The sequence below is a fragment of the Heptranchias perlo genome, chromosome 29, assembly GCF_035084215.1.
Source record: "Heptranchias perlo isolate sHepPer1 chromosome 29, sHepPer1.hap1, whole genome shotgun sequence".
Lineage (NCBI taxonomy): Eukaryota > Metazoa > Chordata > Chondrichthyes > Hexanchiformes > Hexanchidae > Heptranchias > Heptranchias perlo.
Window position 1 is genome coordinate 30,830,828 of NC_090353.1, and position 19,145 is coordinate 30,849,972.

The window sequence follows — 19,145 nt, forward strand, 5'->3', positions numbered from 1 at the left end:
TGGATTCCCCCATCAGAGGAAATAGCTTCTCTATATCTACCCTATCGAATCCTTTTATTATTTGAAGCACAATTAGATTCCCCCCTCAACCTTCTAAACTCGAGAGAATGCAAGGCAAGTTTATGCAACCTGTCCTCTTGACTTAACCCAAAACCCTGGTATCATTCTGGTGAAGCACTGAAGCCAACTGGAGAGCTCCAACTAAGTTCAGCTAATTCAGCTGACTGGAAATCATCTTTCGATTTTCTAGTCTGGATGCTTTAGCACTTCACTAGGAACAGGCAACGTAATCTTACCTCATTCACTCACACATTGTAATTTGTCAATCACACATGAATCATGGCAGACTCATCTATATATTCCATCAGAACTCACCTCTGGCAAGAGGACGTCCAAGATAAACCTAGACCTCTCATAGTCTTCCAAGAGTTCTGTGCTCACACTCATTTCACACACAGTTTTTAAGTAGTTGACCACTTTGTCCACTTGCCAGTCATCTTCAAGGTATGTGTCAATGACATTCGAGTTGCGGGTACGGGTTTTGAACTCCTCTAGCCACCTAGAGTGCTTCTGTCCCTTAATTACAGCCTGAAGGTGCTTCTCCGCACCCCTGGACTTGACAATGAAATGCACAAGTTTTTCATTGGCTCGGTCCCTGGCAGCTTTCTTCCTATCAGGGAGTAGTTTTTTGGTAGGCTGCTGTCTGGCTGGTGTGGTCTCAGATTCAGAATCAGAGTGCCCTTCTTCCTGCTTTGCAATTGAAGTGTACGGGAAAGTCATTAGTGAAGGATCTTGTCCAAATGATTTTCGCACTGGGATGCCTGCAGAGGAACAAAAAGAATTGAACTTGGCCAGCTTTCTTTAGAAGTAATGGTTTCTTGGAACGTGTAATATTCATTAACTCTCAACCATAGAAAGCAGGGTGGGGGTGTCAAAGAATTTACCTTCCTTTTCCAGTTTTGTGATAGTTCCACTATACTGACCTCCCAGCTTTACTCTCCTCACTGCCAATGCTCGTGCTAATTGGGAATAGAGACCCATTTTGTGCCCACATGCAGAGCATAATGATGTAATTATGGGGCTCTTGATTCAATCAAAGCACTCTCATTGGACAGCTGATATCATGATGTCAGACACACCGAACTGCTTCCCTCTGTTTAGTTGGCCAGAAACAGAGCTAGCGAATCCAGTGGCATTCCACAAGATCCACACACAAAAAATGGGTCTTTGCTACCACCCAAAACAAGCCATTTATATTTCCAAGTGCAGTTGATAGCAGGAGATCCAAATGTTTATCACGCGTTGCACTCTAGTGATAAGACAAACGTAATCGGCCCTTTAAACCTCAAATTGCAGCCTTTCACTCACTATTATCTATAAAGGTCTACTATAGCCTTGAATTAAAATAATGCTACCGGCAGTTGATCAGAAAGTTATGAGGAAAATCTAAATGATGAAAATGCAGGATATTTTTAACATGGATCTCAAAACAGAATGACACTAAATTCAGTTTTGTTAAAATAAATTGTGATGGTACAAAAGAACTATAGTCAAACAAAACATCCCATCGATCCTGCAAAGAGTTCAGAGCTCCAACCATCACCACTTTTGGAAAGGAAATGTTCTGCAAAATATAGTACTGCAAATACTTGCACTCTGCTTTTCTATTAAACGAAGCATACTTATTTCCCTCAAAGTGAATACTGAAAATGCTTGTTTAGACTGTTCGCTTAAAATATTTTTCTTTAATGATGAAATTCACCTCTTATACAATGGGTTTGGTGAGGACTGCATTTTACCAAAAGCAGATAATGCATATACTTCCAGCAGGGGATGGTCTACAATCATCAGTCTCGACTATTCCAATGCTCTTCTGGCCGGCCTCCCATCTTCCACCCTCCATAAAGTTATTATCCTAAACTCTGTATCCTAACTCACATCATGTTCCATTCACTCATCACCACTGTGCTCACTGATCTACATTGGCCCCCAGTCCCCAAACACCTTCATTTTAAAATTCTCCTCTTAATGTTCAAATCCACAGCCTTGCCCCTCCCTATCTCTATAAACCTCCTCCAGCCCTACAACCCTCCGAGAACTCTACTTTCCTCCAATTCTGGCCTCGAAAACCCCCCCACCCCCCCCCCCCTACTTCCTTCACCCCACCTTCAACCGTCTAGGCCCCAGGTTCTGGAATTCCCTTCCTAAACCTCTCCCTGTTCCTTTAAGAGTCTCTTTAAAACCTACTTCCTTAAACAAGCTCTTGGCGACTTGTCCTAAAGTCTCCCTCTTTAGCTCGGTGTCAATTTTTGTCTAATTACCCCACTGTGAAGTGCCTTAGGATGTTTTACTATGTTAAATGCACTATATAAATGCAAGTTGTTGATCATAGCACCTGATCACTGCCGTGACTGAGATCAGCTAGCTCAGTACAGACTTTGGATTATACCCAGGACTTTCTTGCTCTGTGTGGCACAGAGATAGCGACTTTAGAACTTTTACTTCTAAGCCATCGGGGAAATGAAATTCTCTGTACCTTTCATGCTCTAGATAAAGATCCAACAGAAAAAATATAATTGCAACTTTATTTTTGCATCAATTCTATAATAGCAGCAAAACGTGTAAAACAAAACCTTAATTTATGTAAAGTGGTCTTCAATCAACCCATCTTGTTTAGCAACATGAAGTTTAATCCATAAATTTGGGTCAATTAAAACAGTGAATTAAAAAAAATATTAGCAGCAGAGAGGGAAAAAAAAAATCTAAAGTCAACTCTACTTACTGAGTTCAGCTGCACAATACTCAACAAAGGAACCAGTGAAGGATCCACAACCTGCCAAGACATTTCAATACAGTTAAATATTGGTTAAATAGATTAACTTTATTTGGATATTAATGGAATCACTTTAAAATGAGTAAATTACAACACAACTTACAAAATGTTTTCAGTGATTTGCTTTCTCATGGTCCTGCAAGGGGACCAGATATCGCACTAAGGTGCTGTGGATGCAGGGATAGGTCTTCCTCCTCTCCTCCCTTCAATCTCCAGTGCAAATAACAACAGCTGAGAATAACCATTTCCCTGACTGAATTCATGCAGATTGGAAATGCATTCCATATTCTAGAAAATGTTATTAAAAACAGTATTTTGGGGCAGTGTTTGGGGTGGAGGAGGAAAGAGAGCAAGGATACCCTCCATACACACATTTTGTCACTTCTAAGCATAACTTTAATGCTCTCCTGTCTAGTCTTCTAAGCCCCACTCTAAAGAAACATCAAACTATCTAGAACTCTGCTGCCTACATCCTATACAGAGTCCTGCTTACACGTCACACACTCACTGACTTCCACTGGCTCCCTCCCATTGATTTCAAAATCCTCATCCTTGTTCACAAATCCTTCCATGACTCACCACCATCTCTGCAACCTGCTCCAACTTTACTCCCCAGTTCAAATCGTTCTCTCTTCTGAAAGTTCTCTACTGTGCACTGCTAACACACACTACATCAGTGACAAAGCTTTCATTCTTCATACCCCTCCCCAGCTTCAAAAAGATTCCTCAAAACCCCTTTCTTCACTTGTGCCCTTGGTCATCTCCAACTTGGTGTCTAACACCTTCACCTTGTGAAGCATCTCGGGATATCTGGCGATGTTAAAAGATGCGCATGTTGTTGAATGAATTAGAATAAAACACAGTTTTAAGTTTCTTCCATTAAGCAAAAAAAAGTGAAACAATTCATGTTATATTAATAGTGTGTGAAATGGGGGAACTGTCCATCCTGAATCAGAACATACCATAATCATAATGCACAACCTCTACATCTTTCCACTGATGCTTATACACTTTTAGCAAAAAAAAATTAGTTTACTAAAAGGTGTTTCCCCTTGTGCTGATGCTCCAAGTCCATGTAAGGTGTCCTTAGGGGCAATCGCATGACTGTTAATTTTGGATTTGAACTCTTCCCCAAACTTGTGCCTAATTTGGTAAGGTTCACATTTGATATTTTCAAAATTGAATTGTAGCACAAGATTTTAAAACCTAATGAGATTTGGGAATTTATAAAATAGCTTCATATATTCTGGTAGAAGAAAAAAGTGACAGCAAGAAAAGTTTGTTGTAAAGTCTTATATGCTGTTTTTCAAAAGCATTCAACTCAACAAAACTATTACATATAGTTTGCAGTTCTGATGAAAGGTTTTCAACCTGAATCGTTAACGGTGTTTCTTTCTCCACAGATGCTGCCTGACTTCCTGAGCTTTTCCAGCATTTTCTGTTTTTATTACAAAATATTTTTTAAAAAAACTTGCCTCTTCTGATTCGATAGTCATCAATTAGAGCCACACACCAATCAATTGAAGTCTTGTAAATATACCGTGCTCCAGCCTGTAACAAGAGATTCAGCAATTACAAAGATCTTCCAATAGCAAGATCGAAGTTTGAAGAGACACTTCTAATTGAGTGGATGGTCATCTATCTAACATAGCGCAATGGCACATCGATAGCCTGTGCTGCAATATTTTGCTGTCAAATGATTACAGGAGCTGTTAGTATTCCCAAATTCTACAACTACAAATATGGTCATAGAAATTTAGCACTAAAAGAGGCCATTGAGTCCATGATAAATTGGAGTTATCTATACTAATTCCACTTCCCTGGTACTCTTAATGTTTGATTTCAAGTGTACATTTAATGTCCTCTTAAATGCTGCAACTAACTATTCTTCAGTACTCCTTTGTGGTGATGCATACCACATTCTAATAAACCTTTGCATGAAAAAATTCTTCCAACATCCCCCTTATGATTTATGTCCCCTTGTCACGGATTCACTGACCAATGAAAATAGTATTAATTCAACATTTCAACTTGTCCCAAATCTACCATCAACAATTGTGGCATCTCAAGCCACAATACAACAAAAACACATGATGGCTACGCCATTATTTTTTCATATCGTGGTTGTAAATTTCATCTGTAGAGTAGGATACTTCAATACTCCTTGGTGAATTAATGAGAATAAATAGCAGTTTTTTGGTCTCTCCAGAAATCTCCTGAAGCTGCTGAATTATGCTGGGATATGGCTTCATGAGCACTGGTCATTTTCACATGAACTTAGACAGCAAGTGTTAACAGCCCATTAAACACAGCTGAACCCGATTCTGCCTACCCGTCAAAACGCACACACGTTCTAGTGTAGCCACTGCACAGCTATCAAAAGCAAAAACCGTGGCTATTCTCCTCCTCTTTCTCCCCCCACCACAAACAGCAGAAGAACGCTGAACCAAATTGTAAATGCCAGCTATCACAGCAGACAGATCAGTCATCAAACCAGAGATCATGATCTACGTGGCTCAGTAACAGACTGAATAATTAATTTATCCATGTAACCATCAGGGCAGCTCTAAATAGCAGTTTGAACTCACTGCTATGCTTATACTGCAGAGATATGAACAAAATGAAATTTGCAAACACTTACTGTTAACTGATGCCGGTCTTCACAATCAAATGGTTTCAGGGTCCTCACAGATACATAAAAGCTGCAGCATTCAAAGAAAGTTCATTGGTACAGTACATATTATTAAACTAATACTGGCCAGAATGTTAGGTTTTAAAAGGAAAATGTTAGGAAGTTTGTGAACGATCAAACTTAAGCATCAATTTTTTAAAAAGCCAATGCAATCATCTTTGATAACAAATATAAGACCTTTTAGGCATGGGAAATAATAAGAGCTTAACTTAGAACTAATACCTCCTAATCAAACAGTTTGGAATGGTATCTACTAACAGTTACACACGAGCATAATGCAGGATCCCAGTAGGAAACTGTAGAAAGGAAAGAGAAATGCCCCTAATATAGTGGTGAAAACCTCATTCTAGTTAGAATTCATCCCTAACACTGCAGAGTAATAATCTAAGTGTGACAGATAATCACTCAACACAACAAATAACATTCCTCCCCCCACATTGCATCTACTGTACATCACTTGAGGTTCTGCTCCATCTCGCTCTTCATGTATCTGCACCTATACTCATCTCCTACTCAATTCGCCCATTCTTTGTTTGTCTTCCATTCTTTTGCTCTCCCTTTGTAAACCTTGGAGACAGTTCTTATTGTTATCTTTGTATGAGTCTCTCACTCTTTCTGGAAGTCTGTTCTTTGCTTCGTTGTTTTGTATGTCTCCTAGTTTACGTCTCAGTACGCTTCTCCTGGTCTCTTACTATAGATGTCATGCATTTTCTTCATTTTTCCCTGTGATTTTACCCCCCTCCTCCCAAATCTTTTGAATTGGCTTCTTTCCTGTCACCTTTTGCTCCTTGACTCTCTCTCTATTTCCTTATAAATCTACTACTTGTAAGTTGAATATTTAAATTTATTCTTTCCAACCCTAGCCCCGTGGATCGGATCTGGGAGTATGGGTCAGATCTGGCAGAGAAAGGCTGTATGGCCAGGCTCAGAAGAGAGGGGAGATTAAATTTGAGTCAGGCAGAACAGGCTGACCACACAGGAGAAGAAATTATTAAAAAGCGACCGAGGATGCCCCATGTCAATGTAACAAAACCAATCCCAAAGTCAGCACTTTCAGGAAGGGGGAGGTAAAGAGAAAAAATGGGCTGGATAACAGACAGCAACATCAAAGCCATATAAAAGTGTAGTCGTAAAGATCAGTGCAAAAATTAGGAATTTAATGCTCAATTCCACACACAAGGCTGAGAAAAAGAGGGGGTGGTATACAGCTTAAACAGAAATAAAAGTGTTGTGTGAATCAAATAGCACCAATGAGGTTATTTTATAACACTTCTTTGAAAGGAGACTGACTCACCCTTTTTTATTCTTTTCTGCATCTATTATGTTTTCATCTACAAACAATATGCTGGCCTTTTTGATCCTGGATTTTACACTTCTTACCTGTTGAAAAAGTAAAGTGGATAAATCCAAACTTAGTGTTTTCATAATCCTGCTTCAGCCACATATTATGCCCAGACTGCTGAAATGTCAATGTTTTGTGAACAAAAATGTACACAAAAATAGTTTAGGATATCAAAACACTGGATGCAAGTTTCCAAATGTGCTCTCACTCACTACAGAAGTTATTTAATGCAAATGAATAGGAGAAATTCAACAAAAATAATCTCCAAGCGATTATGGTGTTGACCGTCTCTTTCACAAGGATGAACAATGCAGTTAGCACACTGGCTTTTCACTTCTGGAATCTGCAATCCAAAGACTAACGGGATGAAAGTTTTTGCTGGTTACAGGGATCCCTATGTGAAATGAGTTAAACAGTCTCAATCTAGTTCCTAGGGTGCATGGGCCCCTAACACAAAACTGCTACTACCTGGCAGGATCACAGAAATAATTTTATTTGTAGAATCTACTAAAATTTTGTCACCCTGCGAGAATTGCCCTGCTCCCCAATTAGTTCATTAAGATCAGAAATTCCCTCCCACAACATACAGCAGCAGCATCAGGTAGAAACTTGGAGTGGATACGATGGTGGGGAGAAGAGAGCCATTGTGAAAGAGGTGAGTTGGGTGGAGGGAAGATTGATAAATTATTTAACATTGAGCAATGAATTTTAGAACAATTGATCAGATTCAAGACAGCATCAATGTGTATGTAGAATAGCCTGCAATTTCTCCACAAGGAATGAAAAAATCCCCACAATTGTCCTGTGACCCTACAATTTAGCAATCTCACTCAAAGGCTACAAGGACAGCTGCCATAGTAAATGCCACAGTGGTGCAGGTTGTTGTTCTGAGTTTAGACCCAAATACAGGGAGCTAACAACAATCCCCATATGATTAAGTGTGCTTGCACACTCAATGTACTATGAGATCTATTTACAGAGAATGGAGAAACAAGTAGTTTTTAATCCCCATTCAAAGAGGAACAGTCACCACAGTGCAACCCATCACTATGAACGCTGATCAAATAATCATCCTTCCTATATTGACAGGCACATGAATAGCTATTCAAGTACAACCAATGATGCTCTGTATCCCGGGAGAAGCAATCAATATGGAAAAGGTTTAGTTGTCTCTCCTGCTGGTCATTGCTAATCTATATGCATATAGCATGCCAGAGCTTCAGTCACCTCTAATTGCGTGGAGCGTGCAAAAGTAGCTGGTGCCCCACGAATGCCTTCGGCACAAGCATTTAGGACAGTGGTGACCTAAACCTAATCATTCACTGCTCCTCAGTCATATCCAGGTAGCTGACTCTGTTCCAGTAGGTCTGCTGCATAGGCTAGTTTTTCTGCACGTAGGGCACCTCAAGTCCTCTGCTCTCCGAGACGACCCTCAGCATCCTGCTATACTCATGTGACAGCCAGCAATGGCTGCTGCACCCAGTACTGTAGCGAGCGTTATGAAATCTTCCCTTTCATTCAGCCGATGTCACGCCATGTCTGATCTGGAATTCAATATTCACTTTTCGTTTATAACCACCACCCCCCACCCCACCACCATGTAATTCTGCAAGAGTCTCACATAATTTACCTTTAGAAAACCTTACAAGCAAAACACTTTTTGGATTGGATTAATCCTCAGTATTCCTTAACATAGACAAATAGTCCATTAGTGCTTGTTACCAGGCTTGCATTTGTTTATACACATCTGGTTTTTCATAAACATCAAACTGGCTCCTGGATGCTAACTACCTTGGTTGTTAGCCACTCACAATGAGACTTGGTCCTGAAATTGTTCAGCTTGTATCTTGCATTTCAAACAATCCTAAGGATAATATACAGCCTGTCAGCTTTGCACAGCACTAAACTTGAAGCATAAATCAAGGGGTAGAATTTATGCAAGGTGTCTACCGATCACCTGCCGTAACTTTGGGGGAAATCCCAGAGAAAGGACATAAAATACTGGCGCAGGTGTCTAGGTCCGAATTGACTCTGAAGCAAAGCAGAGGGAGACTTCCAACTCCAGGAGTCTCACTCTGCTCTACTCATGTCATCTCAGGGTGGGCCCTGACTCTGGGTTCAGGCTGCATTTACACAATAATCACATCACTGATGTGAAGGAAAACCACTTTGCACTGATGCTACAGCGGTGGTGTGAATGGACTCTCAATTCCACACTGAACCTAAAGCAATGACATAATTGAACACTATTAACATAATGCAATTTACAGAACCAGTTATCTTTTTAATACACCAACATGAAAATATGTCAAACTCAAGTTTACAAAATCTTGATCTCTTCTCTCCCTTACCACTGCAGGCCAATATGGATACTTCTGGAATTTACACCATACCAGCATTCCTTCTGCTACTGACCATTGCTCTGAAGAAAAAACAAACAGAAATGAATTATATCTCAATTTGGCAATGTGATTAAATTTAGCATATAATAAAAATGCTAATCCATGTCCATTAACTTTTTTTTTTAAAAAAGCACTTCAATCCATGTTTGATTATCTCCCAAATCTCAATCCTGATTAGCATGCAGACTGGGGTATATTTCCAAGTGTTGCTGTTCTTTGCCTAACTTGTTTCAATTGGCCATTCTTCAAGTATGAGCCTGAAAAATTAAGAGTTAGTGGGCTAATTGACAGTGGGGGCCACCACAGCCAAGCTGATCCTGTCTTCACCTGACATTCCACAGGTTGTTGGATAAAGACCAAGAACATGGCCGGTGTCCCCACCTCTGCTGAAATTGCAATTTAAAAAAAAAAGTTGAGATGTAAAGTCTTTAAAAAAAAAAATTGCTCACTTGTTCTTCAGTTTTAAAAGGGCTGCTACTCAATTGTTGAGCAGGAGAATAAAAGGTAGTGTGTGGTACAGGAGTGAAAGATTTTCACATTCTACCTTTGCCACATAACAAGCATCTGGCATTTGAAAAGACAAACCTTTAAAGCCACTTTTAGCGGTGCCAACTCTTCATAAAGCAGATTTTGCATAGCTGCTCACAACACCAAAGCAAACCTGCTGGATCCATCAAGGCCGGTGGCCAAGAAGACAATTTTTTAAAAAAACTGGGTTTTCTTGGCTTCCTATCTTAGACAATCTAGTAAGTTCACGTTGGTGCTGTTGATGACTGCAAAATCTGAGAGAAGCCAGCTGCACTAAGTGAATATAAAAACATCTTAAGTGAACTTTTCCACATATGGGAAAAAAAACTTGACTTATCAGTCCCTTTGTACAGTGCAGAGCATAAAGATGCCTTGCAAAAACAAGACAGACTAATCCACAATAATCTTTCCCACTGATAACCTGGTCTTATTCTTATACATTGAAGATGCCAAATGAGACAGAATCTGATCTTGTTACTATCTAATATCATTTCATTCTAACAATCTATGGGTATTTTAAAAAATAACCATGTAAGTGCAAGATGCTCCTGCCAACGATGACATACGAGTGAAGTATGCAAAATTCGTATCTCATTAGAATCTGGGACTCAAATTTTCCTGGGTCCTGAAAGCAGCCAATAGAAGTTTGGAAAACACTGGCATCTTCTTTTGTCCCCAACAGGGACCAGTGGCCACAGGTACAGTGAAAATGAGAGCATAGTGTCCAGAGGGCAAGATCACAGGTCTGACTAAAACATCACTTTCCCAGAGTTTAACACCCATACAAAAGCCTTATAATAAAAAAAAACAAAGCAGGAACTATTCCTAAAAGAGGTGGATTCTACAGTACTGGCAGCCTCAGGCCAAGTTGCATAACCACTTCCACAACATGGAGAGATCATTAAACAGTCATAGGTTTAAAAAGTTGACACTGACAATAGACACTATCTAGGCGACACTACATTTCCATTATAAAAACTGTTAATGTCTTGCAGCTTTAACTGTAAGTCAATGCTGTAACATGATTTTTACTCTGTCAGCTTTTGCGACTCAGTGGGGTGGCAAGACATGAAAGCAGCAGGGGAAGTTACATTTTATATATACAGCAAAGGATTGGAGAATAAATGTCTCACCTTGGTGCAGCAGTATACTTGGAAGGTTTTCATCATCTTCCTCATCATTCTCATCCTCCTCTTCCTCCTCTTCTATGAGTTTGCTTGTTGAAAGGGAGTCTATTGTACTGAACTCTACTGACAATAAAGAGGATGACTGCATTCCTGCATGAAGTCCAAATATTTACATCTTTAAAGACAGCATTGGTGATGGACCACAGGTTCACAAGAAAAGGCCTTTGGACCATCAAGCCAAATCTCTTTGTTGAGCTTATACAATCTACCCTTGTTACACATTAGTCTTATCTAGTTAGGCTCCTAAAGGAACATTCTGCAATTGAGCAAAACTCCAAAATATCCATGGCCAGATTCCAGTGCACAAAGCTCAAGGGGAGCGAGGTGGGAAACTGTTCTGATGCTGAACTCTGTGATTGGAGGATATGGGAAATAAAGACAAACTTGATGTGAAATCCAAGATGACTTCTAATAACACTGCCATCTTCTATTAAATTTTAATTCATTTTTAGTTACAAAATGATTATAGAGCAGAAGTGGCAGTTTTAAGTAGCTGCACAATATCACCCAGTGCTCATCCTGCTGCTTGTAAAAGAAAACAGCAAAGCAGAAGGAAATCTGCTGGGTCATTAATATGGTTGCAGGCTGGGGTAACATAAGGCCGGGCATGGATCATGGGAAAGTGGCAGAAGTGGAGCCTATAAACTGGGAGAAGAAACCTGGAAGTGGGAGGCAGCCAGGTAGAGAAATAGCAACATGGCGTAGTGACAGACATGGAGTTCGACAAAAGTTGCAGTCCAGTTGGTTTCTGCAATTTAAATGTCTCAGAAATTAAAAAATTAACAGGGTAAATTAAATTTTATTTTGTGTTTGACCTAAAAGCAATTGACAGAAAAGGTCAGATGAGACTCAAATCATAGATTGTTTCAGCACAGAAAAAGGCCATTCAACCCATCGTGTTTTTTCTTCACATTAGCCACTTAGTCTACCAGTTCCACTCTTCGGTTTGCTCTCCATGCCCTTTGATATTCCAGTTTTGCAACTACTGAAGGGGGCAATTATGGTACAAGTTTAGTTTCTGTCCATAGCAGTTTCAGCTTCATATATAAATTTTTTTAAAAAGTGGATACTTAATAACACTGTTTTAGAATGAGCAATATTACTAATAAAACCCTTTTTCTTTTATCAAGAAGTCAAATTCAGAACTAGTTTCTTTTAGTAACGGGGCAGATGCATTTCAGGTCAACAAGTCAATACAGATAGTAAGAAAATAACAGTTACTATACACTTAGCACAAGAATTTAAGTAACATAAACTGGTATCACAGAATAGACAGAAATTACATACAGATCAGCATTCATTTTCAGTCCCAATAACTAGTTTATTAATTGTGCTTGATCAGACATATCAGAAGAACCTCATCTGTGCACAGGCAATATAGAAAAGCTAACTTTCCACAAGTTCAACTAGTTTTGTTGCTGCCTCTACTTGAAATATCAAAAAAAAGCATTACTGAAATAGCCAGAAATAATTAAGGGTTGGTAACAAGTTGGTCACTTCGACCTACACACAGAAATTACTATCACATACCTGAACTAGAGAATTCTGCTCCAGTAGTAGACTCCCTCACAACAAATCTCTCCCTCAGCAGTGCCCAAAATACAAAATTTAATAGTCTCATTCAGAATTATACTTTACCTACAAGTAACAATACATAGCAGCCACAACACAAACAGGCCATTCAGTCCAACCAGTCCGTATTGGCATTTGCCATCCACATGAGAAAATGTTTAATTATATTTACCTACCCTGTTCCCATACTCCTTCATCCTTCATCCACCTATCCAATCTCATCTTGAACACAGACGTACTTTCTGCCTCTACCACTAACCCTGGAAGCGAATTCACAGCCTTACAACTTGTGTGTAAAGAAGTTTCTCCTGCCCCGGTTCTAAATTTATTCATAATTTTAAACATTTCTATCACATCACCCTGTAAACGATGTTGTCGCCCCATAATCGGCATTGAAAAAATATGGAAAATATTTGTTAAATAAATGTCAAATTCATGCAATTCTGAGAGAATAGATCCTGGTTACATCGTAAGAGGAAGCTAAAGACAGAAGTTGCCAATTTGTTTTAAGCAACACGCTCGCCATGTCTTGTAATACCAGGAATAAGAAACTATAGTTATGAGGAGACACTTGAGATACTGAACTATTCCCACAAGAGCAGAGAAGGCTAAGAGAACATTTAATGAGGTTTTTAAAATTAAAAATTTTAACAGAGGAAATCTATTTAAACCTGTCACTAAGAAAGCGGATAGGGGATAGGAGAAATTTCTTTACGTAAGAGTGTTAGAGCATGGAACACTTTACCATTGGGAGTGGTTGAGGTTCAAACCATAGCATCTTTTAAGGGAAGATTAACATTTGAAGCAGATAAATATTCAGGGCAATGAGGAGAGTGCAGGACATTATATTTAGTTTTGGATTGCTCTAGCAAAGCACCAGCACAGAGATAATGGGCCGAATGGTCTCTTTATGCTGTAAACCTGCTTCTATACAAAGAGAAATAAAAGTACCAGCTGACATACAAAAAAGATCATATTTCCAGAGGCCACAGCTTTTCCAAGATCCATCTTCCAACAGCTGAATGATGCCTAGCAATTCTTGGTGACAGATTATAAGCATGGTGACCTAAACAAATACAATCTCTTATGACAGCTACCAAGCTGTTAGTTATGGATTGTTGTGCATATAGGCCTTAAAGTTGCACCTTCATAGGCAATTTTAATATTCTTCAAATGTACATCACCACTTCTACTAATGTACTTTTTTTTTTAGTTCCACAAAGTATACCCAAAAAATATTTGAAATTCATACTTTACTTAATTAGGAAAAGTCATCTTAATGCACTTTTAGAAAAAAAAAGTAAAACATTCAGACTTTTGTCATATTACTGATTGCAGTAAAAAGAGTTAATGGAAGCTGTCCCAATAGAAAGAGAGATAACCTTACCTATTTCATCCATTTCAAATGCTGATGACTCAAGGTGAGTTTCAGGCTCTACAGTGGATAAAGTATGGATCTCTGAAGCCCCCTCCTCCTTTCTAACTTTTGAAGGAGGAAGCTCCTCTAGTTTATTTAGTAGGGTGGTAGGACAAAATGTTCGAGGGCTGTCCGAACCACCACTTTTCTGATTACGTCCATTAATAGAGCCCACTTGTCCATCAAGAGACAACCCAATTTCAGAACTCTTAAAATGCTGTCTTGAACTCTCTGTTTCCGTAAGACTATCTAAATTTGGCTGATTGCTTGATTTTACACTGGTGTCCAAATCAGCAGAAGTTGTACTGGTATTAAGGCACTCTATAGGTTCGGGACACTTTTTCCCTTTTTTCCTTCTATGTTCTTCTACTACTTCACTTTGGCCCAAATCACTTTTAATTTCTGACTGAACATTGCCAGGGCTGCTTAAAATTCTTGAGAATTCACATGACCCAATGGTGGCACTAGTCCTACGTTTTGGAGTTGATTCTAAATAGTTAGTAGTAGTGTCAGACATCTGAATCTCCTGAGATTTATTACTGGCTTGTGCAGAAGAATTTGTGCTTTCTTTGTAGGCAGATTTACAAAAAATCCTTGACTTCTGTCTAATCTTTTTAACTTTTCCATTTTGATCTTTCTCCTCTCCAGAGATTGCAGAACATGTTTGGACTGAAGACTTCCCCACTTCTTGCAACCTCTCCCTTTCTTCATCCCAACGCCCTCGTGTTTCAGCAGGTGTCAGTTTCATAAGGTGTAATGGCTGCTCACACTGTGTATGACTTAAGTTTCTCTCATTTGAAGTGTCCATCTGGGGGTGATAAAGAATTTTTCTTGTCCTTCTCCCTTTTCTTACACTACTTTCTTCTTCCTTTTCATTTTGTTTCTTCATTTTAGTTAAAGTTTGGGTTAATGCACATGACCTAGTTAGTTTCTTTCCTTGTTCAGCTTCTGTTTTTTTGATACAAGATGCTTTCCTGCTACTTTGCCGAGTACATATACTCTCTCGTCCTTGAGGCAAATGTGCCCCATTTTGCTTCAATGTACTTTTTGTTCCATTTGAATTGCGAACACAGGTGTTCTTTTTAAGCTCTTCTGAAGCTAAAACTTGAGTCTGTGCCATCACCGGTTCTTCTATAGTCATTTGAGTGGTGTGGCAGTCATGGCTGGCTAAAATGTCCAGGGCAATTCGAAGTGCCTTCCTGTAAGTCAGTTCTTCCACAGCTTCTTCATGAGTAAAATCTTCCTTGTGTACTGATTTTTAATATAAAGAGAAACAAAAAGGGAACTAGATCAGAGCAGGGGGTAACAAAACTGCAAAGCATGCTGAAAATGAACAATGCACCCAGGTTATTATTAAAACTTGTTCCTATCATGGCAGCTGGAAAACTCAAAAGATTAACACATTATATGTCTACAGTAAACCACTATGAATGCAGTACCAATCATGCAGTCTGATTTAAAGCATATCATTTTAGTGCTGTTACTGTTCATGTTTATCCTACAGGAACAACCTCTTGGTTTTATTGAGTTTAATGTACAATTGGAGATCTGGCTTTTTATACAAACTCATTCCTTCCCCCCCACCCCCCCAAAAAAGGAAATGGGGCAGAGGGGGTTAAAAAGAACCCAAAAGCAGATAAGCTTTTTAAGTGCCTCTTGATTTTTCTTGAACACCCACCCCCCCCCCACATTATTTATTAGTTATCCAGTCACTGCATGAAATATTTAGGCCATGTTTCAAACAGGATGAACCTTCATGATGACTTGAAAAGTTACCAGTTTCCTGGCCAAAATATAGTGATATAAATCAAGACATTTGCTAGACAGTAAGCTAAAAGACAATTCCAAGGAGTTCAAGAAGATGCCATTAACCATGCAAATGTCAAACTTATTCCCCTATGTTTTTTTTGTAATGTGTTACTCAGCAATCTACTGGTCAGTTTTGCACCAGGGAGCAAATCTCTAAATATGCAAATAATTTATGCCATTGCTTGGGGGCTAAAGTAGGGGATGGACGCACACACCCACAGTTAAAGTATAGCAAGAAATTGGAACTGAATAAAGCAGAGGCTCAACACTGTATGTGTGATGCTGATTAAGATAAAGAGCTGTCTACAGGATTGTTCCTAGTAATTAGAATGGGACTGTTAGAATATTCCACCATGTACCATGAGTTGCTTGTCAATAGGAAATATCTGGCTGGCACCCTTTAGTGGAGAATAGAGAGAAAATAAAGAGCTCCAAAACTATACATTACTCATTCGTTAAAGAGCTTGGTGAAATTTCTACTTTGTGACAGGGATGCTTTGGTAATAATTTTCCAAAATTCTCTGGACTCGGCAAAGGTCCCGGCAGATTGGAAAACTGCTAATGTAACACCCTTATTTAAAAAGGGTAGTAGGCAGAAGGCTGGAAATTATAGACCAGTTAGCCTAACATCTGTGGTCGGTAAAATTTTGGAGTCTATTATTAAGGAGACAGTAGCGGAACATTTGGATAAACATAATTTAATAGGACAAAGTCAGCATGGCTTTACGAAGGGGAAGTCATGTCTGACAAATTTGCTCGAGTTCTTTGAGGACATAACGTACAGGGTGGATAAAGGGGAACCGGTGGACGTAGTGTATTTAGACTTCCAGAAGGCATTCGACAAGATGCCACATAAAAGATTATTGCTCAAGATAAAGAATCTCTGGATTGGGGGTAATATTCTGGCATGGGTGGAGGATTGGTTATCTAACAGGAAGCAGAGAGTTGGGATAAATGGTTCATTCTCGGACTGGCAACCAGTAGCCAGTGGTGTTCCGCAGGGGTCGGTGCTGGGTCCCCAACTCTTTACAATCTATATTAACGATTTGGAGGAGGGGACCGCGTGTAACATATCAAAGTTGGCAGATGATACAAAGATGGGAGGGAAAGTAGAGAGTGAGGAGGACATAAAAAAACCTACAAGGGGATATAGACAGGCTGGGTGAGTGGGCAGAGATTTGGCAGATGCAATACAATATTGGAAAATGTGAGGTTATGCACTTTGGCAGGAAAAATCAGAGAGCAAGTTATTATCTCAATGGCGTGAAACTGGAAAGTACTGCAGTACAAAGGGATCTGGGGGTCCTAGTGCAAGAAAATCGAAAAGTTAGTATGCAGGTGCAGCAGGTGATCAAGAAGGCCAACGGAATGTTGGCTTTTATTGCTAGAGGGATAGGATATAAAAACAGGGAGGTATTGCTGCAGTTATATAAGGTATTGGTGAGACCGCACTTGGAATACTGCATACAGTTTTGGTATCCATACTTAAGAAAAGACATACTTGCTCTCGAGGCAGTACAAAGAAGGTTCACTCAGTTAATCCTGGGGATGAGGGGGCGGACATATGAGGAGAGGTTGAGTAGATTGGGACTCTACTCATTGGAGTTCAGAAGAATGAGAGGCGATCTTATTGAAACATATAAAATTGTGAAGGGGCTTGATCGGGTGGATGCGGTAAGGATGTTCCCAAGGATGGGTGAAACTAGAACTAGGGGGCATAATCTTAGAATAAGGGGCTGCTCTTTCAAAACTGAGATGAGGAGAAACTTCTTCACTCAGAGGGTAGTAGGTCTGTGGAATTTGCTGCCCCAGGAAGCTACATCATTAAATAAATTTAAAACAGAAATCGACAGTTTCCTAGAAGTAAAGGGAATTAGGGGTTACGGGGAGCGGGCAGGAAATTGGACATGAATTTAGATTTGAGGTTAGGATCAGATCAGCCATGATCTTATTGAATGGCGGAGCAGGCTCGAGGGGCCGATTGGCCTACTCCTGCTCCTATTTCTTATGTTCTTATGTTCGGTACCCCATACAGCAATCTTCTATTATCTGCAGTAGTTTTATTGATCAACTGTGGACCTAAAGCATATTGTAGAATTGTGTTGTGACCAGTAACTATTGCTACTCTAGGTCCACAGCGGATCATTGAAGACCACTAAATTAATGAAAAATTTGCCATGAATAGGCAAAGCAAAAATGGGAAAAATATAAGCTTCAATGATAATATGAAGGGACAGTTAACACACTTCAAACTGTGTTGGTTCTTATATTCTGGACTACCCAACTGATTGATTATTGCTACATGGTATATTAATCCTGCGCAAAAATAATTTTCCTATTCAAAATTGTAGCTATGAAATTTGCATGTTTATAGCAGTGTTTCATAAGCAAGTACTCACCCAATCCACAGCTGATGCTTTCGGCTTGTTTTTGCTCAAATGGTCTTGTGTCTGTGCACTTAACTCTCAGACTACAATACAAAATAAATGTTATATTGTGTAGTTGCATAAAGTTAAGTTTTATACAGTGTATAGTGGTGAAAGCATATCCAAAATGTCAATTAGAAAATGTCCATCTTGTTTCTCAACCAAATTGGAACAAAATTGTACACATGCTTGATTAAAGTGTTGCTACTAGGATTTCATTAAGGTATAGTGGTGGGTGTATGACATTTCATTCTGTATGTCCAGCTGAAGTGTCAAAAACATCCAGTAGCACCATTACAGATTTTATCCTCGCAAAGTTGCATTGCATTTGGAGAGAACATAACAGATTGGTCACCTATGATGGTAGTTGTAGGACAGGTTGAGGTGATGAATCTGGAGTACTGCACAAAATTAACTGGTTTAAATGGAAATTTACCTATTGGTATCATCACACTAAATTAGCCTGGTGACAACACTAATTACATTCAACATTTCAAAGTAATCTGTTCAGAAATCAAGGGGGCATTCAACCATCGATTGATACATTGCTCATTGGTGGTCATCCTCCTTGAAACAGCATAGTGGGTATTCACTAAAATTAATATATTGTGGAATGGCGAATAAGTCACATCATTCCACTTTGCAACCATCTGCCCCTCCCAGATGCTGGAAGTTAGCTTAGTATATCTGCTAGTCAGAAAGTTGATATATTTTGTCTTTCGCAGCTTTGCATTGTTATGCTATGGCACATAACATTGAACAAAAAGTAACAGCAGATTCATTACTAATCCTCCCACTACCCCTCCAAAAAAAAATCTGCACCGTTCTTCTTCATGCAGCTTCCTGAGCAAAACATATTCCTGGACAATTTTTGCACAGCAATATTTTGTATGTCAGACCAGGGCAGCATAGGCTGAGAAGTGAAAGCAAGTCTCCT

General features: G+C 39.3%; 1 protein-coding gene across 6 annotated transcripts in view; it reads right to left on the reverse strand.

Moving 5' to 3' along the window:
* The window catches only part of LOC137299570 (PWWP domain-containing DNA repair factor 3A-like), a 53,657-nt gene that overhangs the window by 8,314 nt on the left and 26,198 nt on the right, over window positions 1-19,145 (reverse strand). For 3 of the 6 annotated variants that reach the window (XM_067968411.1, XM_067968410.1, XM_067968409.1), the window contains exons 4-13: window positions 18,182-18,252; window positions 13,944-15,224; window positions 12,733-12,816; window positions 10,931-11,074; window positions 9,219-9,289; window positions 6,820-6,905; window positions 5,475-5,535; window positions 4,309-4,384; window positions 2,783-2,833; window positions 376-821 (exon numbers count right to left, since the gene is read on the reverse strand). In XM_067968411.1, coding sequence (XP_067824512.1) covers window positions 376-821; window positions 2,783-2,833; window positions 4,309-4,384; window positions 5,475-5,535; window positions 6,820-6,905; window positions 9,219-9,289; window positions 10,931-11,074; window positions 12,733-12,816; window positions 13,944-15,224; window positions 18,182-18,252 — 2,371 coding nt within the window. The remainder of the gene's footprint in view (window positions 1-375; window positions 822-2,782; window positions 2,834-4,308; window positions 4,385-5,474; window positions 5,536-6,819; window positions 6,906-9,218; window positions 9,290-10,930; window positions 11,075-12,732; window positions 12,817-13,943; window positions 15,225-18,181; window positions 18,253-19,145) is intronic. The other 3 variants (XM_067968413.1, XM_067968412.1, XM_067968414.1) reach the window with 2 other exon arrangements.